We start from the raw sequence: 26,349 nt of genomic DNA on the forward strand, positions 1-26,349 counted from the left end.
GCACATGCGCAATGTGGTTGAGGGAAAACGTCATGCTTCGGCGCGGAGCATGCGTAGTGAGAGGGTGTGAGCAATCCGGCGGAGAAGGGAAGAGCTGCTGAGGAGTGGTGAGTATCGGGGTCCTGGGTAGGGTAGGGAGTGTGAGATTCTGGTGTGTTCCCCTCAGTTGTGTAAACTACCACCTCATTGACACGAGCCCTTCCCCCCCAAGACTCCAGCCAACCCCTTCCCCCTCCCAGACTGCAGCCGGCCCCTTCCACCCCACCCAGACTCCAGCCGGCCCCTTCCCCCTCCCAGGCTCCAGCCAGCCCCTTCCCCCCCAGGCTCCAGCCAGCCCCTCCCCCCCACCCCCAGGCTCCAGCCAGCCCCTTCCCCCCACCCCACCATCCCAGACTCCAGCCAGCCCCTTCCCTCCACCCCACCATCCCAGACTCCAGCCAGCCCCTTCCCCCCCACCCCAGACTCCAGCCAGCCCCTCCCCCCAACCAGACTCCAGCCGGCCCCATCCCCCCCCGCGACTCTGGCCGGCCCCATCACCCCCCGCGACTCCGGCCGGCCCCATCTCCCCCCCCCCCCCCCCGACTCCGGCCGGCTCCATCCCCATCCCCTTCACTGCCTGTCTCCAGCCAGCCCCCTCGCCATGAGGACATTGGTCTGTTGACCTCCAACCCATCCAACCTGTACAGGTCTCACCTCCTCCAGAATTGGTCTCAATGTACTAAGAACCTAAAGACCTCCCCGCTGCACCATCCCTCCAGCCACATTCGTCTGGCACATAACCAGTTTTGAAGGCATATGAATTAATCTCTTTCCGAGCTCCAGGGGCAGGGATGAGAAAGAAGGTTTGTTAGTGATGTTTGGAGGGTTTAAACTAACCTGGCAGGGGAATGGAAACCAGGATGTAACATTATAAAGCAGAAACAGGACTGGATACCAAGGTGTTTAGGATAACAAGGTGTTAGGAAAGATAGGGAAGGAAAGGAAGATGGTGTAGTAGTATTGATTAAGGAAAGTATTACAGAGCCGGAAAGAGAAGATCTCCTGAACGGATCAAGGACAGAATCTATCTGTTTCGAGTTACAAAAGAGTACAGGTCCTATTACACTACTGGGTGCATTCTATAGGCTATCAACTAGCAGAAAAGATATAGAGGGGCAAATATGCACTGAAGGTAGAGAGATTCACAAACCAAAGACCAACTCAGATAGTAATAGTAGGAAGGGCAGAGAGGGAGAAGAGTTCCCTGATGTGTGTTCACTGTAGAGGTTTGGCCACAATCTTCCAATCCTCCTTAGAACAGGGGAGGTGCCAGAGGACTGGAGAATTGCACATCTTACATCCTTGTTCAAAAAGCGTGGAAGGATAAACCCAGTCAGGTTAACCTTTGTGGTGAAAAAGCTTTTAAAAACCACAATCAAGAATTACTTGGACAAGTGCAGATTAATCAAGGAAAGCCTCCAAGGATTTCTTAAGGCAAATGGTGTTGCTTGCTTGAATTTTTTTTTGAGGTAACAGAGGGTAGATAAGGGTAATTCAATTGGTGTGGTCTATATGGAAGTGTCATATAACAGGCTTGCCAGCAAAGTTGAAGCCCATGGAATAAAAGGGACAGTGGCAGCATGGATATGAAGTTGACTGATTGATAGGAATCAGTGGTGGTGAATGGCTGTTTTTCAGACTGGAGGAAGTTATACAGCAGTATTTCCCAGGGGTCAGTACTAGGACCACTGCATTTCTTGATTTATATTAATGACTTAGACTTGTGTGTATATGGTACAATTTCAAAATTTGTCGAAGATGCATCATGAACTGTGAGGAGGAGTGATAGACTTCAAGACATGGACAAGCTGGTGGAATGGGCGGATCTGTGAAAGATAAAATTTAATGGAGCAAAGTGTGAAGTGATATATTTTGGTAGGGTGAAAGAGGTGGGGCAATATAAATTAGAGTACAATTCTTAAAAAGGGTGCAAGAATAGAGAGACCTGGGGAATACACAAATCATTGGTGCAGGGCAGATTGAGAAAGCGGTTAATGAAGCATACAGCATCCTTGGCTTTATAAATAGAGGCTTATAGTATGAAAACAAGGAACTCATAATAAACCTTTATAAAACTTTGTTTCAGTTTCTAGTGGAGTATTGTGTTCAATTTTGGGCACATACTTCAGGAAGGACACAAAGGCTTTAGAGACAGTACAGAAAAGATTTACGAGAATGGTTCCAGGAATGGAGGATTTCAGTTATGTAGATAGATTGGAGAAGCTGGGGATGTTCTCTTTAGAGAAGAGAAGGTTGAGAGAAGATTTGGTAGAAATGATCAAAATCATGAAGGATCCAGACAGAGTATATAGGGTGAAACTGTTCAAATTGACAAAAGGGTTGAGAATCAGAGAACACCAGTACAAGTGAATGGCAAAAGAACCAAAGGTGCCATGAGGAAAAGCTTTTTACGCAGTGAGTAGTTAGGATCTGGAGTGCACTGCCTGAGGTAATCACAAAGTGTCTCAGTGCAGAAGAGGCCCTTTGGCCCATCGAGTCTGCACCAACACATGAGAAACACCTGACCTACCTACCTAATCCCATTTACCAGCACTTGGCCCATAGCCTTGAATGCTATGATGTGCCAAGTGCTCGTCCAGGTACTTTTTAAAGGATGTGAGGCAACCCGCCTCCACCACCCTCCCAGGCAGTGCATTCCAGACCATCACCACTCTCTGGGTAAAAAAGTTTTTCCTCATATCCCCCTAAACCTCCTGCCCCTCACCTTGAACTTATGTCCCCTTGTGACTGACCCTTCAACAAAGGGGAACAGCTGCTCCCCCCTATCCACCCTGCCCATGCCCCTCATAATCTTGTGCACCTCGATCAGGTCACCCCTCAGTCTTCTCTGCTCCAACGAAAACCCAAGTCGATCCAACCTTTCTTCATAACTTAAATGTTTCATCCCAGGCAACATCCTGGTGAATCTCCTCTGCACCCCCTCCAATGCAATCACATCCTTCCTATAATGTGGCGACCAGAGCTGCACACAGTACTCCAGCTGTGGCCTCACCAAGGTTCTATACAACTCCAACATGACCTCCCTACTTTTGTAATCTATGCCTTGATTGATAACGGCAAGTGTCCCATATGCCTTTTTCACCACCCCGCTAACATGCCTCTCTGCCTTCAGAAATCTGTGGACACACACGCCAAGGTTCCTTTGTTCCTCAGAACTTCCTAATGTCATGCCATTCATTGAATACTTCCTTGTCAAATTACTCCTTCCAAAGCGTATCACCTCACACTTTTCAGGGTTAAATTCCATCTAGCACTTATCTGCCCATTTGACCACCCTGTCTATATCTTCCTGTAAACCAAGACACTCAACCTCACTGTTAACCACCTGGCCAATCTTTATATCAGCTGCAACTTACTAATTCTACCCCCCCCACATAGTCATCCATGTCGTTTATATAAATGACGAATAATAGGGGACCCAGCACAGATCCCTGTGGTACGCCATTGGACACTGGCTTCCAGTCAATAAAGCATTCTTTTGTCATCATCCTCTGTCTCCTACAACTAAGCCAATTTTTGAATCCACCTTATCAAATTACCCTGTATCTCATGTGCATTTGCTTTCTTTATAAGTCTCCAATGTGGGACCTTGTCAAAGGCTTTGCTAAAATTCATATAAACTACATCAACTGCACTACCCTCATCTAATGGTGGAGGCAGATTCAATTGTGGAGATCAAAAGGAAATTAGAAATGCATCTGAAGTCAGAAGATTAGCAGGGCTAGAGGGAAAAGGTTCCCTCAAGATTTTGATAATTTCTATCAAGTCTTCTCTAAAGAGAACATCCCAGCTTCTCCAATCTATCTACATAACTAAAGTCCTCCATCCCTGGAACCATTCTCGTAAATCTTTTCTGTACTCTCTCCCTAAAGCCTTTCTGTCCTTCCTGAAGCGTGGTGCCCAAAATTGAACACAATACTCCACTAGAGGCTGAAACAAAGTGGCAAGAGCTAAACTGGTCTGGCAGAGAGCCAGCACTGGCATGATGGGTTCAATGACCCACTTGTGTGACGTAAAATTTCTTATAATTCTGTGGTACCCCTCCCCTCACTAGTGCTAACCACTCCTTTACCCCTCTCCCTCACTATCTGTAATTTTCCCATCACTCCCACACCTCCCAATCCAATCCCTTCCCCGTCCTCCCCACCCCCTACACCCCACTCGTCTTCTAGAAACAACTGTGCCAGTGAACCGACAGTAACGCTGCCTGAGGATCTGTGACAGTGAACTGGAGTTGGGCAAGGGGAGAGAATGTCTGCAGCATGGATTGGGTAGAGTTTCTAGGGGAGGGTAGAGACTCCCAGCTGCATTGTGACTAAGATGTCCATGGCAGGCATTGAACCTGCCCTTTCTTGATTCCTTTTTGGCCCACTCTGCTGTTTCTTCATTTAATGCCCCTTCTGACCTATTGTTTAGTGGAATTATTAATTGGTGTGAAATCTGAAATTTGTAATTTGTTTTTGGGTAAAGTGTAACTATAGATGTGTGAAACACATCAGTTAGAGCTAATCCTTTCATACCTGGCTGGGTCTGGTGGGAGTGTCATGAGCTGTGTAACGCTAGGATGATGGATTTGTCACTAACGCTGCGAGCAACATAAGGCATGCACCACACACATCACACAACTTTAGTGTGTTTGGCACAACTCCCATTCGTAAATGTTGGTATTGCACACAAAGCAAACTTCCTGATACTTGTTGTTTTGGCAATAGGGAGCTGTTATTTAACTTTTTATTTATGTGTGTATGTGTATCAGGAAATGTTTTATTGTTAAAGCAAAATACTGCGGATGCTGGAAATCTGAAAGACACAAAATGCTGGAAAAACTCAGCAGGTCTAACAGCATCTGTGAAGGGAAAAAAGCAGTTAATGTTTCAAGTCCGTATGACTCTTCTTCAGAGCTAAAAGATGGCTCTGAAGAAGAGTCATACGGACTTGAAACGTTAACTTTTTTTTCTCTTCACAGATGCTGTTGAACCTTTTGAGTTTTTCCAGCATTTAATGTTTTATTGTTGCTGCACGATTGTAACTTGAATCAACAGGTAATTCAAATTAAGCATTATGACATGAATTGAAGGCTGTTTAAATTATTTTGTGCACATCTGGAGGTGTGGCTCCTCTGACATGTAACTCTAGGGATGAAAATGAACGGTCTGAATAGCTACCTATCTGAGAGGTTACCACTGAAATATCTGACTAAATGCGAATGAATCAAATCTCTAGCACAAGTTGTCAAGCAATAGTTTGAACTCAACCAGTCGAATAAATATGGCAGACATGCTGCTGAATATCCCACTGGCTGTAAAGTTCTCACTTAATTAATTTGCATCTATATAGCACCTTTCACAACCTCAGGATGACCCCGAGCACTTTATAGCTAATGAAGTACTTTTGAAGTAATGTAGGAAATGCTGCAACCGCTTGTGCTCAACAAACTCCCTCAAACAGCAAATGATCATTTTTTTTTTAGTGAGGGTGGTTGAGGGATAAATATTGGCCAGGACATCAAGCAAAGCTCCCCTGCTCTTCAAAATAGTACCATGGGATCTTCTATGTCCACTTTAATAGGCAGGTGGGACCTCAGTTTAATGTCTCATCCAAAAAATGGCACCTCTAACACTGCAGCACTCCCTTGGTATTGCATTGGAATGACAGCCTGCATTTGGAGCTCAAGTTTGTGGAATGGGTCGTGAACCTGCGACCTTCCTGACTCCAAGAGGAGTGTGACAACTGAGACATGGTTGACACTCCATTCTCATCAGGAGGCTGCAGCAATGACTTGATAAACCTATGTAGCGCTGACTATCTGAGAAATGTTTCCATTGCTGAAAGAAAGAAAAATAAAGCTGGCCACAGTGTTCTAGAAAGTGTTTTGTCTTCTTTCAGGATATCCTGGGTTCGGGATTGATTGTGTCACTACACTAGATAAAGTTGGTTTTTTTAATTACTGTTCCAATGTGTCCTGTTTAAAGTCACCCAGGGAACATTTCCTCCTTGTGGCATGTGTATCAAAATTGTGAATGAGGGTTATAATTGTTTCTCCACAAAGCTCCAAGGTCTTTCATTCTCCTTCATCCCCCAGAAAGTAAAGCAGCAAATATTGACTAATCAGTAACAACCTAACCACTTAATCCTGTGATAAAAGCAAAAAACTGCAGATGCTGGAAATCCAAAACAAAAACAAAAGTACCTGGAAAAACTCAGCAGGTCTGGCAGCATCTGCAGAGAGTTAACGTTTCGAGTCCGAATGACCCTCCAACAGAACTAAGTAAAAATAGAAGAGGTGAAATATAAGCTGGTCTAAAGGGGGGTGGGACAGGTAGAGCTAGATAGAGGGCCAGTGATAGGTGGAGATAGCCAAAAGATGTCACAGACAAAAGGACAGAGGTGTTGAAGGTGGTGATATTATCTAAGGAATGTGCTAATTAAGGGTAGAAAGCAGGACAAGCAAGGTACAGATAGCTCTAGTGGGGGTGGGGTGAAGGAATCAAAAAAGGCTAAAAGGTAGAGATAAAACAATGGACGGAAATACATTTAAAAATAATGGAAATGGGTGGGAAAAAAATCTATATAAATTATTGGAAAAAAGTGGGGGGGGGAGAATCGGAAAAGGGGTGGGGATGGAGGAGAGAGTTCACAATCTAAAGTTGTTGAATTCAATATTCAGTTCAGAAGGCTGTAAAGTGCCTAGTCGGAAAATGAGGTGCTGTTCCTCCAGTTTACGTTGAGCTTCACTGGAACAATGCATCAGGCCAAGGACGGACATATGGGCATTAGAACAGGGTGGAGTGTTGAAATGGCAAGCGACAGGGAGGTCTATTTTTAAATGTATTTCCATCCATTGTTTTATCTCTACCTTTCAGCCTTTTTCGATTCTTTCACCCCACCCCACCCCCACTAGGGCTATTTGTACCTTGCTTGTCCTGCTTTCTACCCTTAATTAGCACATTCCTTAGATAATATCACCACCTTCAACACCTTTGTCCTTTTGTCTGTGACATCTTTTGGTTATCTCCACCTATCAGTGGCCCTCTATCCAGCTCTACTTGTCCCCCCCCCTCCCCCCAAAACCAGCTTATATTTCACCTCTCTTCTATTTTTACTTAGTTCTGTTGAAGGGTCATTCGGACTCAACGTTAACTGTGTTCCTCTCCACAGATGCTGCCAGACCTGCTGAGTTTTTCCAGGTATTTTTGTTTTTGTTTTGCATTTAATCCTGTGTATATTTTGCACAAGTTCTGTGCAGATCCTCCCTCAGATAATGGACTTTGTTCTTCCTGTGCAGCTAATTGATTTATGGGCCTTTATGTCACAAGCAGATAGTTGCAGCTTAGTCAACGGTATGTTGTGGGGGAGGGAGGTTGTGAGCCACTTGGCCCCTCCATTACTGACCCGGTGAGGTAGTGTGGAGCCCACTGATACAGCTCAGTAATGTAACTGCTCTGCACAGGCCCTCCCCAGCCAAAAGGGAAGTTTCTTGTGAACTCTAACACTTTTCAGGATGTCCCAGATTGCTTCTAAGCCAATTAAATAATTATTTTGCATGTACTCAGTATTGTAATACAGGAAACGCGGGGCAGCCAAATTTTACACAGCAATGTTCAACAAAAAGCAATGAGATGATAGCCAGATAATCTGTTTTAGTGTTGCTGGTTGAGGAATAAATATTGGCCAGCACAGTGGGGAGAAATCCCCCGTTTCTTCCTTGTATAGGGCCATGGGATCTTTCATGTCCACCTGAGAAGATAAATGGAGCCTCAGTATAACTTTAGACAGTACAAAACACTTAGTCTGGAGCGTCAGCCTAGATTACGTACTGAAGCATCTAGAGTGGGATTTGAGTCCACAACCTTCTGATTCGGAGGTGAGAGTTCAGTATTCACTGAGCCACAACTGATGCAGAGTTCAGAGTAGTTAGAGAATGTAAATTTGTGATGATTGCACCTCGCAGAAAGACACAGGACACTGGTGTGTGTGTGTGTAGTGTGTGGTTAACTTTGTTTTGCTTGAGCAAGAATCAACTCTGGAGTAATGGTCAAAATGACTTGTGGTTTTAAACTTCTGTACTCATTCAACTGGCTACTGCAGATGGTGTGAGATTGCTCACAGTGTAAATGGTATGGCTGCAGAACTCTCCACTGAAAAGCTTGGAGTGCAGAGGGACGAGAAAGTGCACGAGGAGGTCTGTATGTGGCCCTCTGGCCTATGACTGTATGTGTTTCAAGGAGAGTGTTTGAGACAGTGTAGAGGGGGTTTTACTCTGTATCTAACCTGTGCCGTATACCTGTCCTGGGAAGTCCTGATGCTGACAGTGTTTCTGAATTGGGAAGTGTTGGGCATTGAGCTTCAATTTGAGCAAAACTTAAGAAAAATCCAATAATGCAAAAAGGCAATTTTTAAGAAATAAAAATAGAATCCCAAGCAAATGGAAGTGAGGGATTGTAAAAGGACACACGTGCTGAGTATATTGGTTGTTGTTAGGTCCCACTAGTCTTTATCAGTGTGTTTATTTTAGTGACCCCAGTCGGTGCTGTGCAATGCCTATTTGGAAGTGTGTGTGTTTTGACAATTGAGAAGTGCCTTGGAATGTTTTACTAGGTAAAAGGTGATGTACAAAGTCAAGTTTTTGTTTGAAAAAGGACACTTTTGGTTTGACCGTAATGCCCCATGCAGTTGAATAGCCTGCCTGCACTCCCTGCTTAAGGTCCCATTTGAAGAATGGCTACTCGGCTTGAGTGCAGAGTGTGCATTCCTGTGATCTGTACAATTATGATCTGTTATCTATCATCAGAACCAGGCATCCACTTGAAACATTAATTATGCTTCTCTCATTAGTTTCTTTTTCCACAGATGGTGCCTGATCTGCTGAGTATTTCCAGAATTTTCTGTTGTTTCAGATTTCCAGCATCTATGGTGTTTTGTTATTGTACCAGCATAGACGAGCTGAGCTGAATGGCTTATTTCAATGCGGTACTCTTGTTCCTGCCTTGCTGAACCTGCTGCCACACCCAGGCCTCGAAACAGGTCAGCTGCTACGTTCTGCGAAGCTAAAATTGAATTCTGTATACAGGCTCACCTGTGTATGTGTGTTTTTGCGGTGCCTGTTTTGTTGTTCCTGTGCAGTACTGTCTGTCTCCTCAGGGTGTTGGTCAGCACTGCAGTATGGAATTCCTACTTATTCATTTCCAGGGTTTCTATGCAGTCCACAGTAGAACAATTTGGAGCTCCTGCAGTGGTTCAGTGAGGCAGACAGCTGAAGGAAGTACTGTGGACACGAGGTACTTCCCTTTAAACACAGTAAGTGCTGATAGGAAGCTATCAGTGAGCATCTCTCATTGTAGGATGCAGTTACTACATATGAGACAAGGACTGACTCGCACAGTGTGGAAACCGTATATAAAGTCTAACTCCAGGCTATGATTAGTTCCTAGCAATCTCTCTTCGTTAATACTATCGTATTATGCCATTCAGATTCAGGATGTATCGACCAATGAGTCAACAATGCTCAGAACTGTGCCACAAAGCTCGCTGAGGAGTGGGTATAAATAGGACTGAGTAACCTGGGTTCAGAGGTCATCTGTGGCTTTAGGAGATTAAATAACTCTGATTTAGACTAACTGTAGGGGGTTGCCCTTTAAGAATGGAAAAGCTAGAATGGATGTGCATTTATGTTTTTATGATCTTAGCATGTCTCAAAGTGATTTACAGCAAAGGAAGCAGTGTTGAAATGTAGAAACACAGCTAATTTACACACAGCAATGTTCCACATAATAATCAGATAATCCTATTTCAGTGATATTGAGGATAAGTATTAATCGGATCACAGGAAAAATCTTACCCTGCTCTTCAAAATAGTGCCATGGGGTGTCTCTGCCTACCTGAGGGGGCAGATGGTGGCCTCAGTTTAATGCCTCATCTGAAAGACAGCACATCCAACAATGCAGCATTCCCTCAATTCTGCACAGGGAGTGTCAGCTTAGATGTTGTGCTTGGGAAGGAAGGGAGAAAGCAGGTATTGACTGACCCATTAGTTTACCATCAATTGTGCAGTAGTTTCTAGAATCCATCATCAGAGTGACTGAACACTTGGACAAAAATGAGCTGATCAGAGTCAGCATGGATTTGTGAAGACAGCTCATGTTTTGAGTAATCTAGTTGAATTACTTTGAGGATGTGACTAGTGTATTGGATAAGGCAGTGTATGTACAAGTTTTCAAAAGCAGTGTGCATCACATCAAAATACTGTGAATTTATTGAACAGTAAACTGTAGTAGAGTAGGACAATTGAAATTTGAGACTGAGATGGATAGATTTTTTTGTTGGATAAAAATACTAAGGGATATGGAGCAAAAGTGGGTAAATAGCTTCAGCAATGATCTAAACGAATGGTGGAATTGGCTCAAGAGGCTAAAAGGCCTCTTCCTATTTCTATGTAAGTCCATTATTTTATTGTGTGTCAGCTAGGATGCAGTGGATAGCTGTCTTGTCTCTTGGGTCACAAAGTTCTGGGTTCAATTTCCACTCCAGGACTTTTTAACACAAAAATCAAGGATGACACTCCAGTGTACCACTGAGGGAGTGCTGCACAGTAAAAGGTGACGTCTTTCAGATGTGATGCTAAACTGAGACCCCCAAGATGTTTTACCAGTACATTAAGAGCAAGAGAATAACTAAGGGAAAGGTAGGGCCTATCAGAGATGTACATAGCAACTTGTGGGTTGATGCAGAAGATGTAGGCAGGTTTCTCAATGAGTACTTAGTGAAGATAGAGACAAAGGAGAGGGATGATGCAGGCATTCTGGTTAAAGAGGAGAAGTGTGAAATATTAGGTACATTAAGCATAGTGAGAGAGGACGTATTGGAGGGACTGGCATTCTTGAAGATGGATAAATCACCAGGGCCAGATGGATTGTATCCCTGGCTGTTGAAGGAAGCCAGGGCGGAAATAACAGATGCTCTGAGGATCATTTTCCAATCCTCACTAGATACAGGCGAGGTCCCAGCAGATTGGAGGTCTGCGAACATTGTACTGTTATTTTAAAAGGGTGCATGGGATAGGCCAGAAAATTATAGGCCAGTCTGTCTGACTTCAGTGGTGGGCAAAATATTGGAAACAATTCTGAGAGGCAGGATAAATTGTCACTTAGGCATGGATTGATCAGGGATAGTCAGTATGGTTTTGTTAGGGTAAGATCATGTCTTACTAACTTAATAGAATTTCTTGAGGAAGTAACAAGGAGGATTGATGAGGGTAGAGTAGTGGATGTTGTCCACATGGATTTCAGTAAGGCATTTGACAAGGTCCCACATGGCAGACTGGTCAGAAAAGTGAGATCTCATGGGCTACGGGAAGGTGGCAGGTTGGATCCAAAATTGGCTCAGTAAGAGGAAACAAAAGGTAGTGGTCAATGGATGATCTTGCGAATGGAAAACGGTTTCCAGTGGTTTTCCACAGGGCTCAGTATTGGGACCCTTGCTGCTTATCATATATATTAATGATTTAGACTTAAATGTGGGAGGCATGATTGGAAAATTTGCAGATTACACAAAAATTGGCCATGTAGTTGATAGTGGAGAGACTAGCTGTGGACTCCAGAACGATATCAATAGTTTGGTTGAATGGGTGGAAAAGTGGCAAATGCAATTCAATACGGAAAAGAGAGAGAGAGTGCATTCGGGGAGGGCAAACAAAGCAAGGGAATACTCAATAAACGGGAAGTTATGAGAGGGGTTGAGGAAGTGAGACACCTTGGAGTGCATGTCCACAGGTCTTTGAACGTGGCAGGAGAGGTGGACAAGGTGGTCAAGAAAGCATAAGGAACGCTTTCCTTCATGGGCGAAGTATTGAATACAAAAACAGGAATGTAATGGTGGAACTGTATGAAAAACTGGTTAGACCACAGCTGGAATTTGTGTACAGTTCTGGCCACCATATTACAGGAAGGACATAATTGCTCCAGAGAGAGTGCAGATGAGATTTACAAGAATGTTGCAAGGCTTAAAAATTGCAGCTATGAGGAGAGATTGGATAGGCTAGGGCTGTTTTCCTTAGAACAGACACCATAATACGTAGGAGCAGAAGTAGGCCATTTGGCCCATTGAGTCTGTTTCACCATTCAATGAGATCATGGCTGATCTGATAATCCTCAACTCCACTTTCCAGCCTGTTTCCCATAACCTTTGATTCCCGTGCTGATTAAAAATCTGTCTATCTCAGCCTTCAATATACTTAACGACCCAGCCTCTACAGCCCTCTGTGGTAAAGAATTCCACAGATTAACTACCTTTTGAGAGAAGAAATTCCCCCTCTTCTCTGTCTTAAATGGGCAACCCCTTACTCTGAGATTATGCCCTTTGGTCCTAGACTGTCCCATAAGGGAAAACAGCCTCTCAGCATCTACCCTGTTAAGCCCCCTAAGAACCTTATATGTTTCAATAAGGTCGCCTCTCATTCTTCTGTACTCCAATGATACATGTTCAACCTTCTCAACCTCTCATAAGAAAATCCATCCATGCCCACGATCAACCTAGTGAACCGTCTCTGGACTGCCTCCAATGCTAGTACATCTCCCCTTAGATAAGGGGACCAAATATGTCCCTCCCAGAACCATGATAGGGTCCCCTTTGTCCTCACATCACCCCACCAGCCTCCGCATTCAAAGGATCATCCTTCGCCATTTCTGCCAACTCCAGCATGATGCCACCACTAAACACATCTTCCCTTCACCCTCCCTGGTGGCATTCCGCAGGGATCATTCCCTCCGGGACACCCTGGTCCACTCCTCTCATCACCCCCTACACCTCAACCCCCTCCTACAGCACCTTCCCATGCAACCATAGAAGGTGTTACACCTGCCCCTTTACTTCCCCCCCTCCTCACTGTCCAAGGGTCAAAACACTCCTTTCAAGTGAAGCAGCACTTCACTTGCACTTCCCTCAATTTAGTCTACTGCATTTGCCACTCCCAATGCGGTCTCCTCTACATTGGAGAGACCAAACGCAGACTGGGTGACCACTTTGTGGAACACCTTCGGTCTGTCCGCAAGCATGACCCAGACCTCCCTGTGGCTTGCCATTTCAACACACCACCCTGCTCTCATGCCCACATGTCCATCCTTGGCCTGCTGCAATGTTCCAGTGAAGCTCAATGCAAACTGGAGGAACAGCACCTCATTTTCCAACTAGGCACTTTACAGTCTTCCGGACTTAACATTTTGAGTCCAACCACTTCAGATCATGAAGTCTCTCCTCCATCCCCAACCCCTTTCCGATTCCCCTTTTTCCAATAATTTATATTTTTTAAATATATTTTTCTTTTCCCACCTATTTCTATTATTTTTAAATGTATTTCCATCCATTGTTTCATCTCCACCTTTTAACCTATTTCGATCCCTTCCCCCTACCCCACCCCATCATGGCTATCTGTTACTTGCTCATCCTGCTTTCTACCCTTAATGTCACCATTAGCACATTTCTTAGCTCATATCACCACCGTTAACACCCCTTTGCTCTTTTGTCTATGACATCTTTGGCAATCTCTCCTTTGCCTGTCCCACCCCTCTCAACCAGCTAATATTTCACCTCATTTCTTATTCCCTCAGTTCTGATGAAGAGTCATACGGACTCAAAACGTTAACTGTGTTCCTCTCTGCAGATGCTGTCAGACCTGCTGAGTTTTTCCAGGTATTTTTGTTTCAGATTTCCAGCATCCGCAGTATTTTGCACCTAACTATTCTAATCCCATTTTCCAGCACTAGGCATCACAAGTACATATTCAAATACCAGTTAAATATTATGAGGGTATCTGCCTCTACCACCCTTTCAGCAGTGAATAGATGCAACATCTTTCCAAGCCTGCTACCCACACTAGTATTTGCAATAGTCACAATGTTGAGGAAGCATAGTTTGGCATAACTCTTCCCAAACCTCAGGAAGAAGGACATCTGATTTTGATTCACACCTCTCTCTCTCTCTCTCTCTCTCCCTTACAGGTTTGGACAGATCAGCACGGCAGCCATGTCTGTTGAGGATATACAGGCCCGAGCAAACCAGGTGGCCGATGAGGTGAGTCTGAGGTGAGGGGTGAGGTTTCAGTTGAAAGCAAACTATGGAAGAGTTGGGCTGGCTGAGGGTGTGTTCTTCACTGGGAGTTTTATTGATTTCTTTAAAACTTTCCCCCTTTTTTCCTATGGACCTCTCTAAGATGGGGAGTGGAAGGAGGACTGTGGAATTCTTCAGGCTGGGGTCTTGACTCCCTCCAGTACCCCAGCAGATGGTTAATGGTATCCAATTATTCATGTCAGGAATCACAACTGAGTCCAATTCTGTCCTCATCACCCCTCACTTTCAAACAGGGGTCACTTGTTTGATAGTAGCTGCCCATCAGAACTCTGAGAGGCACGTTGGTACCTCTAATGCCTTCCCAGCTGAGATCAACTCGCTTCTTGGGCAAAACAGTTCACCAGCACTGAGTTAATGTCCCCATCCCAACAACTTGCTGCCGTCCTAAATGTCAACTATGCTGGACTCAGTCAGGCATGCACCACATGATAGTGTTCTTGGTTCAGCACCGGCTGATCTGGCTTAGCCTTTCTAACTGTCCTGGGTTTGTTTAATTTCTGAAGGGGGCTGACTGCCAAACATTCAGTGCAGAATCCAGCAGTAAAGCTATAGAAGTACAAACTATCAGAACTAGTGAATATCAAGCTGTTGGTTTGTATCAGATAGTGCTGCCAGCACAATGATTTCTGTTCCTCTATTCACAGTCCCTGGAGAGCACCCGGCGGATGCTGCAGATGGCGGAGGAGGTAAAGTTGAACTACATCTTTTGTTAGCCTGGCAGTGCTTAGTGCCAGGCGATGGGGGGCCTGTCGGGGGTCATGATGCTGGGCGACAGGGACCAGTCAACAGCCTGTACTGCGACTCTGGGGCAGGCATTGGTCAGGCTTAATACTACTGCTGATGTGCACTAGAAATGCTATTGTTGCAGCTTGCCAGGAACCGTGGTGGCGGGGCGGGGGTTGTCAGTCAGGGGAGGTGCAGGCTTGAGCCGATCAGGCACAGTTGTGCTTGTCTATCTATCAATATTAAAACTCTTGTGTTTGCATGCACCCTTTGCTCATGCCACTAGATTTCCTCGTATAATGTTCTTGTTGCCCTTTAAGCTTTTTGCCATCATAAATTCTGATGGCCATGGTTATAATATTAAACACCTCCCATAAGCTTGTTGTTCTGAACAGTCTGATCACCAGGTTTGCACAATTCTCTCAAAATATTTTCTAAATCTTGTAGCATCACAGCACCAAAGGAGGTCATTCAGTACATCAAAACACTATGAAAGAGCTATCCAATTCCCCATAGCCCTGTATTTTTTTCCCTTCAAACATATCCAATTTCCTTTTGAAAGTTGTTATTGACTCTGCTTCCACCACTCTTTTCAGACTGTGTATGCCAGATCATCATAACTTGCTGCAATTAAAAAAAAATCATCTCCCTCTGGTTCTTTTACCAATTGTGTTGAATCTGCATCCTCTGATAACTGACCATCCTGCCAGTGGAAACAATTTTTCTTTATTTACTCAATGACAATTCTCAATATTGAGCAATTCTAAATCTCCCCTTAACCTTCTCTACTCCCAGCATTCCCTGTCTTTCCCATTATCCTTGCTACCAATCTAGTAATTCTTCTCTGCATCCTTGCCATATTGTGGTGGCTAGAATTGGGTATAATATTCCAGCTGATCAGTTATTTATAAAGGTTTAATATAACTTTCTTGCTTTTGTACTCTATCGCTGTTTATAAAGCTGTATGCTCTTATTTTAAACAACGTTCTCAACTTGTCTTGCTACCTTTAGAGATTTGTGTTCATACACCCTCAGGATTCTGTTTCTGCAACTGCTTTGAAATTCTACCATTTATTTTATATTGCTTCTCCTCGTTCTTCCCATCGAAACACATCACTTCACACTTTTGTGTGTAAAATTTCATCTGCCATGTCCCTGTTCATTTCATCAGTCTATATCCTTTTGAAGTCTATCCTCTTCACTGTTTACTGCATTTGTGTATTGTGCCACCTACAAACTTTAAAATTATGCCCTGTATGCCCAAGACCAGGTCATTGACACGTATTAAAAAGAACACTGATCCCTGGGGAACCCCCATGGCATACTTACCTCCATTCTGATAAAAACCATTTGCCACTACTCTTTGCTTTTTGTCCCATAGCCAATGTAGTATCCATGCCGCCATTATCCCTTTAATTGCATGGGTTTTATTGGTTAAGTATCAGAGAAAGGGAAGAGCAGAAGTGCTTAATGAAGGAGTACACTGCAGGTGAAGAGCTAGTGAAGTATTTGTCAGTTTATAATCTACCTCAACCAACCATGTGGTCTTGGGGTTATTTTGACTCTTCAGACAGTCGTCCCAGTGTGAATATTATGAACACTTAAATGAAGTGATGGGCTTATTGGGAATTTGAAGCAGAGGCTGGAGATGGATAGACAAATCCTTGAGTTTCTGGGCTCTTAAACTGCACAGTGGCACTTTGGATATGGGTGGTGGAGATGCAGAGGGAATGCCTATACTTTGTTTTCATTAATTCTGACACAATTCATCCAATGGTGGATGTGGAGAATCAAGTTCTGTGATAGCATTGGCCATGCACACTCTGTTAAAGTTTCTGCTACTGTGCAGCCCTCTCCTCTGATTATAAGTGTCCTGGTGTGCTGATTCTTTTGTTTCAGAGCAGAGACGCCGGTGGCAAGACTATGATCATGCTGGATGAGCAGGGAGGTGAGTAAGTAGTTCTGCCTTATAATCAGCAAGGGGGTGGGACCCTGGGACTAGTGTGGGTGGGGATGCTGGCTGGTGTTATTGCTGCACAGGTCCCAGGGCTGGATAGCATGGGCCCATGCTTGCAGGGAAGAGTGGGACAAGGAACTTGGGAGTGGCCCTGCACTGAACAACAGGCACAGTTTCCTTTAGAACAGTTGGGCTGATGGGGGCAGATTATTGTGTGGGTCCTTGCCGCCAGTTCTGTATGCTTTGTCCACTCAACTGTTGGGCCTTCCAATGGAGAGAAACTTCTTATCTTATTGTTCCTTCTTCTGAGTTTAAACATTTAAAAGGGAAGTTACGTTTCCCACACCTTTCAGGCTGGGAGGGGGGAGAATTGGCTGAACAGGAGTGACAGTGGAGAAGGGGAGTATTGCTTGTTGTCACACATGGCCACACGCTGACTCCTACACGGAGTGAGCTTGATCTCCTACTGGGTTGTTCCCACTATGGGGAAGCAGACTATGCCCCTTGACAGAACTGGTTGGATAATCAGACAGATGAAGTAAAAACAGAAAATGCTGGAAAAACTCAGCAGGCCTGGCAGCATCTGTGAAGAGAGAAACAGAATTAATGTTTCGAGTCCGCATGACTCTTCTTCAGAGCTGAAGAGAGGTAGAAATACGATGGGTTTTATACTGTTGATGGGGGGCAGGGGGCGGTTAGTGGTGTGGAGCAAAATAGAAGGTCAGGGATGGGTGGAAGCTCAGGAGAGATTTGACAAAAATGTCATGGACACAAGACAAATGAAGCATGTGTGTGGGGAGGAAGTTTTACATTTTGCACTTCGTGGCATTCTAAAGTTTCATGCAGTTAAATTGGGATGATTGTGGGATTTGGGAGGGAAACAGATGGAGAGCAGTTCAACTGCTCCACAGACACCTGACTTTGTAACTATGTGCTGTTTTTGTTTAGAACAACTGAGGCGCATCGACGAGGGGCTGGATCAGATCAATCAGGATATGAAGGAGGCGGAGAAAAACCTGACCGACCTTACTAAATGTTGTGGCCTGTGTGTGTGTCCTTGCAGTAGGTAGGTGTCACTGGGCATTAGTGAATGGCTTCCAACTGACTCTCAGTTCCCAACCAAACCAGGGTACAAAAAAAGGCTTGCATTTATATCTCGCCTTTCATGACCTTGGGATATTGCAAAGTTATAGACAGTGAAGTACTTTTGGAGTGCAGTCGCTATTGTAATGTAGGAAATGCGGCAATCAGTTTATGTACTGCAAGCTCCCACAAACAGCAATGTGATAATGACTGGATAATCGGTTTTAGTGATGCTGGTTGAGGGATAGTAGCTGGGATACTGAGGAAAATTCTCCTGATCTTATTTGAAATAGTACTGTGAGATCTTTGCATCCACCTGAGAGGGCACATAGGGCCTCTGTTTAACATTTCATCCAAAAGATGGCACCTCTGACAGTGCAGCACTCCATCGGTACTACACTGGAATGTCAGCCTAGATTATGTGCTCAGGTCTCTGGAATGGAACTCTCAACCTTCTGACTCTGAGGTGGAAAAATACAAATAAGTTGCAGCTGACAATACATAACAGCGGGAAAAGAATGCAGTGCTTTCAGTCCAGGCAAGACAACAGTCATTGTCCTTCAAATTAAATCCCAGATGTTAAAATTGAGAATTAAAATTGTTCGAAGGATATGTCTGGGCAGTGGCTGTTTCACACAGTTACTGATGGACATGTTGCAAGGGTTAAGGAATAATGTTGGAACAGTGTTCTGGGAACTTTACTCTGTATTTAAGCTGTGGTGTAGCTGCCAACCCAGTTGGTGCTGTTGCTGTGTTGAGGGCTGATTGGTTATCTGCCCTTAACTTGGTGTCAGTTGCTGTGTCGCAGCACACACTGGGTGCTGGAAGCTGCCAGTAGATTTGCTTCATGCTGATTATTTATGTAAAGTTTATGCAAACGTAACTTGTAAGTTGGACAGAATGTAGCTTTAAGACCAAAGGAGTCTCATCAGTATTCAAGCTTTGGAATAGCAGCTGTGGTTAACGTGTGACATGCTCAGCATGAAGTGTGATGATTGAGTTTTGGGCTTGTGTCAAACTAACTCCTTTCTCCTAGTCACAATTCAGCTAACTGAAACAATCAGTTCTAACAATCACAATCTGTTTGCTTTTGCTACCACTGTCCATTGACTGGTTAACCAAATCGAGCTATGGCTGGCAGGATTCTAACATCAATGAGCAGCTCAGGAGGAGTGCTCCAAGCTGTTTTCTGTAATGCTGGAATCTTCAGTAACACTGCTCTACCTATAATGTCTGATCTTTTGAGTTCATTTTCTTGCTCTCTTTATCTCATTCGCCCTCTTCTCCCCTACCCCCTTTTTCGTCCCTATGCTTCATTCGATGGAGATTAACCTTAATATAAACCTGAGTGGAAAGTGGGAGCCAGTCAATGACGTACACCGTGGAATCTGACATGGAGAACACGTCTGATTTGGGGATCATGTCTACATATTGAGTAGGTGGTACGTTTAACTGCATCCTGCATGAGCCTGATGTGTGCCTGCTTAATTGTGTAAGTGTTGCAATCCTATACCGTTAAAACAAAGAACTTAACGTTTCTACATCATCTTTCACAACTTCTATGTCAGAAAGTGCTTCACATTCAGTGAAGTACTTTTTGCAATGTAGTCACTGTTGTAGCCTATCAGTGCATAGCAAGACCTTCATAAACAGCCATGTGATAATGACCAAATATGTTTTTTGATTGAGGGATAAATATGGGCCAGGACACAGTAAAGATCCCCCTATTCTGTTTTGACATTTTGCCATGGGATCGTGTCCACCTGACAGGGCCTCGGGTTAACGTTTCATTTGAAAGACCTCCAACAGTCCAGCAATCACTAATTATTGCACTAATGTATCAGCCTGGATTACCTGCTCAAGTCAAAATGTGTAGGGAGAAGGATGAAGGGAATTACTGCAAGAAATACTGAAACCACCAACAGAATGTCAAGAAATGGGGGAACAGAGAAGGAACTGGGAAAAACAGGAAGAAATTTTTCTGTAAATCGTGAGATAAAATACTAAGTGATTACTTTCCACACGTATTGACTAGAAAGGACAGGAACAGCAGCCAGTCGTCTTTGGAGACTCCACCAGTAGACATGATGATTTTCACATCTCTTGCTGGGTAGGTTCCAGACTGGTTCAAAACCAACAAAATCTCTGAAATTGATTTAATATGACTAATTGTGCTAAAGTGAGACTAGAGACAAAGTCCATAATGAAGTTTCAGGTGAAAGGTTGTGAGGTGAGCTTCAGGTAGCAGACAATCTGAGTAAAACATTGAGCTGGAAGTGATTTGACTGACCAAGAAGTCGTTGTTTAAGTCTCCTTGTAGCTGGTTCCCATCATCTACCCCTTCACCCATTGGCATCAGTGGTGCCATCTGCCAACTATGAAGCTTCCTCTTCCAGGTCATTAGAAAAATTGTTAAATCAGTCTCAACACTGACCACCTTCCCCCTCCAACCCACCCAGAAGCATTCCCATTCAAAGCACCCCTCCAGAAATATTCCCATTTACACTGAACCTCCACGCACAATGTTCATTCATAGATTGTTTTCTAATTATCCTACCCTGATTTTCTACATCTGTGTATCATCACCAGATTTCCTTCACACGTTTTCCATTTGGCTTCTTATGAAAAGCTCTAAAATCCATGAAGCAGTCAACCTCATGATCTCCTCAAATTCATCACTAGTTATTTGTCAATGGTCCCGTACATTGGGTTGCCCTGACATTCCTAGTGTAAACCCATGCTGACACTTGCTCATTAGTTTGCGTCTCCCTAAAAGCCTTGCTAGCTTGACCTTGATGACCGATTCTAGAACTTGCCGCTATGCAGAATTTCCTGGATCATCCAATCCGTTTTTAAGATGCTCCATTTACCTTTTTCCAGTTGTCCGATATTAGCCTTTTCAGTGTGTCCCTAAAGTATTTGTGGGTTATTCTTAATTGTATAAGTACCTTATGGTTCAGCTGGTGATGGGCAGCGTGTAACTGATCAACCAGCTTAGGACAATATCTGGTTTAGTCCCTGGTCTGTGCTGAGTTAGCTGATCTCAGTCAGGCCACCATGATAAGCCATTGTGTCAGGGATGTGGAGAAAGCAGCCAGGTCCCTGTTCTTGATCCTTTGACCCTGTTAGGGACTGTTTAGTGAGCACCAAATTGGACATTCAATTGAGCTGAAGTGTGAAAGATGGTCCCCTGAGTGAGGTGGCAGGGGGCAGGACCAGGGCCTGTGGAGGCCAACTCCCAGCAGTCGATGGCCCTAGAGGGGATGGCAATTATCATTTTGGAAAGGATCTCCAGATTGCAGTGCAGACTGTTGGGGAGAGCAGCAGGGCACAGGAAGAGGAGATTGCTTGCAGCTACAGCAGACACTATTATGTTCATTTAAGAGAAAAACATATATTTATACACTGCACTTCACATCCTCAATGTCCCAATGGGTTCCACAACCAATGAAGTACTTTATGTATAGTCATTGTTGTAATGAAATAGGGGAAACAAGCAATTAAGTACTTTGTGTATATTCATTGTTGTAATGAAATAGGGGAAACATCTACCTCCCTCTTCAAGCTTGGCCTAAATAGCCAAGTGGTTATGGTACTGGGTTTGTAACCCCAAGATCAAGAGCTCAAATCTCACAATGGCAAGCTATGAAACAATGTAATTTCATCTGAATAGGAACAGATGGAAACGGGTTTGTACTCGAAAGAGTTACCTCCCTCTTCAACGGAGATGACTGGATGTGAATCCTTCAATAACTCATGTCACATGGCTATCTCTCTCTCTCTCTCTCTCTCCCTCTCAGGGTGAAGAACTTCGAGATGCAGGATGCATACAAGAAAGCCTGGGGTAGTGATTCTGATGGGAACACAGGCAGAGTTGTCTCCAGTCAGCCAGGCAACATGCACAACAACCATGAGATGACCGGGCGGGGTGGTGAAGGAGAAGGCTACATTACCAGGTAGCCAGGATGGGGTTACATCACTGTTTAAAAACCAGAGCACAGCAGTGGTCACATACACAAACCATTTGGGACTCCCTACATGCTGTAATTGGTGAGCGGACAAACTGCTCTTTTAGCACTGATCTCCAATGGAGGCAGCAGGCACACCCTTTCCACCTCTACTTTGTGAGAGAAAAGGTGCACAATCTTTTCACCTCTTTTCTCCCACTGTCCCTCAAGGCAGCATGACCTTTCCACCCCTGACTCAGGAGGTGAGAAGACACAACCTCTCAATCCTTATCAACACCCCCTTCCAAAGGAGGAGAGTGGGGACCCCATTGCCACCCCTGCTCTTCGGTTTGGGAGATCTTTGCACTCTTCCAGAGTGAAGAATCCACCTCCTTACTAATTTCTCTCCCTCCAACCCCTGATTGCTAGAGCCCCACAGGTGAATTTGTTTTAATAACAAAGGGCAGATGATGGAGAAGCATTCATTACACCAAGTCACCAATATCAGATAGAAATAACCTGAGAATTTTGGTTCCATTTCAGGGTAACCAATGACTCTCGAGAGGACGAAATGGAAGACAACCTGCAACAAGTGGGCAGTATCATCGGAAACTTGAAAAGCATGGCCATTGACATGGGCAACGAAATAGATGCCCAGAACAAAAAGATCAGTAACATTGCTGAGAAGGTACTTGCTGTGTTTTCCTCCTCTTTCCTCAATGCTAAGGCTTCTATACAGTAGATTACTCTTACAGAGCAAGTCGTAGCTCCCTTCGGTCTTGAGTATCTTCTCTTGAGAGCAAGGTAACAAGCCCAGGATAGCAAACAGGAAACCCGTCCTTAAATTACTAGTTATTGAGCCCACCCTAGAGAATCTCATCAGGCCTCATTCAGATCTTTGGTTAGATGATCAAGTGAATGTATAGCACATTATGGAAAATATCTATTTTTGTAAAAGCTTTGCTAGTCTATTCCTTGCAGGAAAGGTAAAATATGCTAAGCTATTGTTTTGTGGATGGTTTTTATAGGTTTCATCTTATCAGTTGTATGTGATTTCTAATTGTTCTAACCTATTCACTTCTGAGGAACGCTATATGTAACAAGACAGATTTGTCTTAACTTGGTTGAACAGTTTTTCACTTCTTAATACACCTACAAGCAGTTCATAGAGCTCCCAGGATTTGAAGAACTTGGACATATCTAAAAATAATGAGTCATAGAGATAATAGCAGATTGCATGTTGTGCTTGTTTGTGTGGCTTGGCTCCTCCCTCCAGCCTGGATTGGATTAACAACATTTATATTGTTACAAAGGGGTAGAAGTTACACTACATTGTACAACGGCTCTAGTTAAACTGCATTTAGAGTCCTGTGCTTAGTTCTGGGCACAACATCTCAGGAAGGATATATCAGCCTCAGGGAATGCAGTGCAGATTCACCAGAATGATACTGGGGCTATGGGAATTAAATTGAGGGCAGGTTAAATAGACTAGGCTTGTATTCCTTTGAATAGATTAAAGGGTTATCTAATTGATGTGTTTTAAAATGATTAAAGGATTCAACAGAATAGAGGGGAAGAAACCATTTCCTCTGGTGAGGGAATCCAGATCAAGGGCCGTAAACTTAGAGCTAGAGCCTTCTAGAGTGATTTCAGAATCAATTCCTCATAGAAGAATTCTTTACCCCAAAAAGGCTGTGGATGCTGAGGCTCAGTAGAAAATTTCACAACTGAGACTGATGTACTTTGTTAGACAAGGGTATTAAGGGATATGGTATTAAAGCAGGCAAATAGAGTTGAGATACAGGTCAGCCACAATCTAATTGAACAGGTTGTAAGTGTAGATCTACTCCTGTTCCTAATTGAGTTGGGCTGTGATGTGGATTTTAACTGCAGCTGGATGTGAACTTATGTCTTGCGTTTTATCTTCATAAAGTTTTTTTAAACTCAATAAAATCCTATCAGATGGGAACAGTAAACTTAGTTCTCCATGTGCAATTGGTATGGGGAAGGGGTGTGTGCACAAGGTGAGCTGGCGCTGACTGTCTCTGTGTTCAACAGGCTGATGCCAACAAAGCTCGGATCGATGATGCCAACCTGACAGCAAACAAACTCATCAAAAAGTAACATGGAGCCTTGAATGTACAGCTTCACCTCGTCTGATTTCTGCGTCCCTTTCCATGGGAGTCATTGTGCCTTCTTACATCTCGATTTCTCCCAACGAGCTGACTGTGAATTAGTGTAAGATCTACATTGCTTCCAAGTGACTCCCAGCGTTTTTGATCAGTGTAGTCTACCAGCCGGACTCTGGAGCCAGTCAAGGTTGTGTCCAAAGAGTGACTGATTTTTTTTCCCCCTCTTCCATCGTCCACCCGCTGGCCTCATGTTTAAATGGCTTTTATCAGCAGTGCATTTTTTTGTACACTTCTTGTCCATTTGTTGGCTACCAATGTAATGACTGTGAAGGACTGACTGCAAGGATCAAAAGTGGGAGCTGTGGGCAGTCCAAAATAGCAATATCAGGGAGACTGGTCTCTCTTTATTCTTCCTCCCATCTTTCTTCTTTCAACCTCTTGCTGTTTGCTCTATCTTTTCCTCTCGGCCTCCAATCAGATTCTACTAGATTATTTTAAATATCCGTATTATCTAATATTCATTTAAACTAAGTATTTCAGACAAAAGCTGCATTGGCCAATACCAGAGGATAATGTTGCTCTGAAGGAAGAATGAGTAGTTTAATTGTACATGATCCAGAATGACTTTACTTTTGCAGTTTGATTGTGATGCACTCATTGAGAGTTACAATGATTCAACCCACTTCAGTAATGGCACCTCATCTCTGGGTCATGGCAATAATCCAGATATCTACAGCCTCAGTGTCTCGCTACCCTTCCTCTGATTATTCTGTTTCGCACCCTTGCTCTTGTTTTAGCTGTGAATTGCTTGCCAGTTTTTAACCATATTTAATTTGGCAACTCAGAAGGTTTAATAACAATCCTATTTCTGCAATGCAAACCACATTTTAGTTCTGCCTCAGAAATCGAGCTTCCTTTTATGGGAGGGGAACACAGACTGAAAGCGCTGGGATATGAGTCTGCTGGATCTCGGACAGTGAGAGAACTGAGTGATTTTTGAGAGGGAATTGAACCCGATTTGAAAAGTGCTGCTGCTTGACAGTGACTCTGGAAATGCTGCTTCATATCAAAGCACCCAGGGTCTGGGCCTTCCTGTCAATCCACCTCTCCCACCTTTCTTCCTGGCTTTAGTCTTCCAAGCCACCTAGATCATGAGCCTTCCTGTCAAATTTATAGTACACAAGCCACCGTGACTAGGCATGCCCATCAATCTTAAACTTTGCCCTAAACTAGATGGGCACCAGCAGTTTGGATTTCCCATCTGCTTCAATCACATCTTCCTATCAACCTCAACCACATTGGCCCCAAAGAATGAGCCTTCAGCGAATAAGCCTGCAACCAGGGCACTGTAGCAGCTGGATTATGATAGTAGTCTTGTACCAAGCATGTGAGGAGAGAGCTGAACCCACAATAAACTCTGCAGTGGAGTAAAATCAGTGACCACAGGCCCAGCTGCAAGAGCAAACCATCAATTAACAAAGATGGGAACAAAATAGTAAGATGACCTGCACGTGCCTGTGCTGGTTGGGCAAAGTCACCAGGATTCTCTACATGAAGGCCCGGTCTTCAGCCAGCGCCTCTTGCAGCTTCACATCAATTGTTATCGATTACTCGTGAACAGAAGAAAAACTGAGTGGCGGTTAGGGCTGAACAGACTCTTTCCAGTGCACACGGCTTGCTGTAATATATATTTTGCACATTTAATCATTTCTCTACTCTCCAACTGCATTGAACTCATTGGGAAGTAATGATGTTTAATAGAAATAATGTGATTACTAACTGCAACCTGACTCTTTATACCTTAAAACATCTCATTTCTTAAAAGAAATAAAACTCGATCCTCCTGATGAAATCGTGACTGAAGTAAAACTTGACATTGTACTAGATCCGCACTGTCAGGCCCATAGAGTTACAGAACATTGGTTAAATTTGCTACTCATTAAATTAAAAGCATTTAATTGTTATCTCCCCCACTTAGCACATTCCCTACAGCTGGTATCTTAGTTGTTTCATTTAGCCATTCCAAATTTCCATAAATTTCCACAGTAATAACCAAATCAACAGGCCACAATAGCTCAATTCTGGCAGGGAAAATGTTCCTGATGTTTATTGTGCTTCACATTTTCAAAGTTCCTGAAGAATTGAATGATTTCTGTTCTGCTGCAATTATAAGGGGCATTGCTGAATTCCAGGTTCCTCTCGCCACCCTAAATATTCTTAGGGATCCTGCATTTTGACTTATGGGTCTCTTACCTAAACAAGTGGTGATTGATCTGGCTGGCCTTCCTGGCCAGGCTGAGTGTCAGGGCAAGCAAGAGGAAACCTT

General features: G+C 43.9%; 1 protein-coding gene across 1 annotated transcript; it reads left to right on the forward strand.

Annotated features, from left to right (window-relative positions):
• Positions 1–22: 22 nt before the first annotated feature.
• On the forward strand, positions 23–25,870 carry LOC121292445 (synaptosomal-associated protein 23-like). Its single transcript, XM_041214384.1, has 8 exons — positions 23–107; positions 14,052–14,124; positions 14,826–14,867; positions 16,804–16,852; positions 17,810–17,927; positions 21,745–21,900; positions 22,435–22,579; positions 23,950–25,870. The coding sequence occupies exons 2-8, from the start codon at positions 14,077–14,079 to the stop codon at positions 24,013–24,015; spliced, it is 624 nt and encodes a 207-aa protein (XP_041070318.1). The 5' UTR covers positions 23–107; positions 14,052–14,076; the 3' UTR covers positions 24,016–25,870.
• Positions 25,871–26,349: the final 479 nt, after the last annotated feature.

The sequence above is a fragment of the Carcharodon carcharias genome, chromosome 20, assembly GCF_017639515.1.
Source record: "Carcharodon carcharias isolate sCarCar2 chromosome 20, sCarCar2.pri, whole genome shotgun sequence".
Taxonomy (NCBI): domain Eukaryota; kingdom Metazoa; phylum Chordata; class Chondrichthyes; order Lamniformes; family Lamnidae; genus Carcharodon; species Carcharodon carcharias.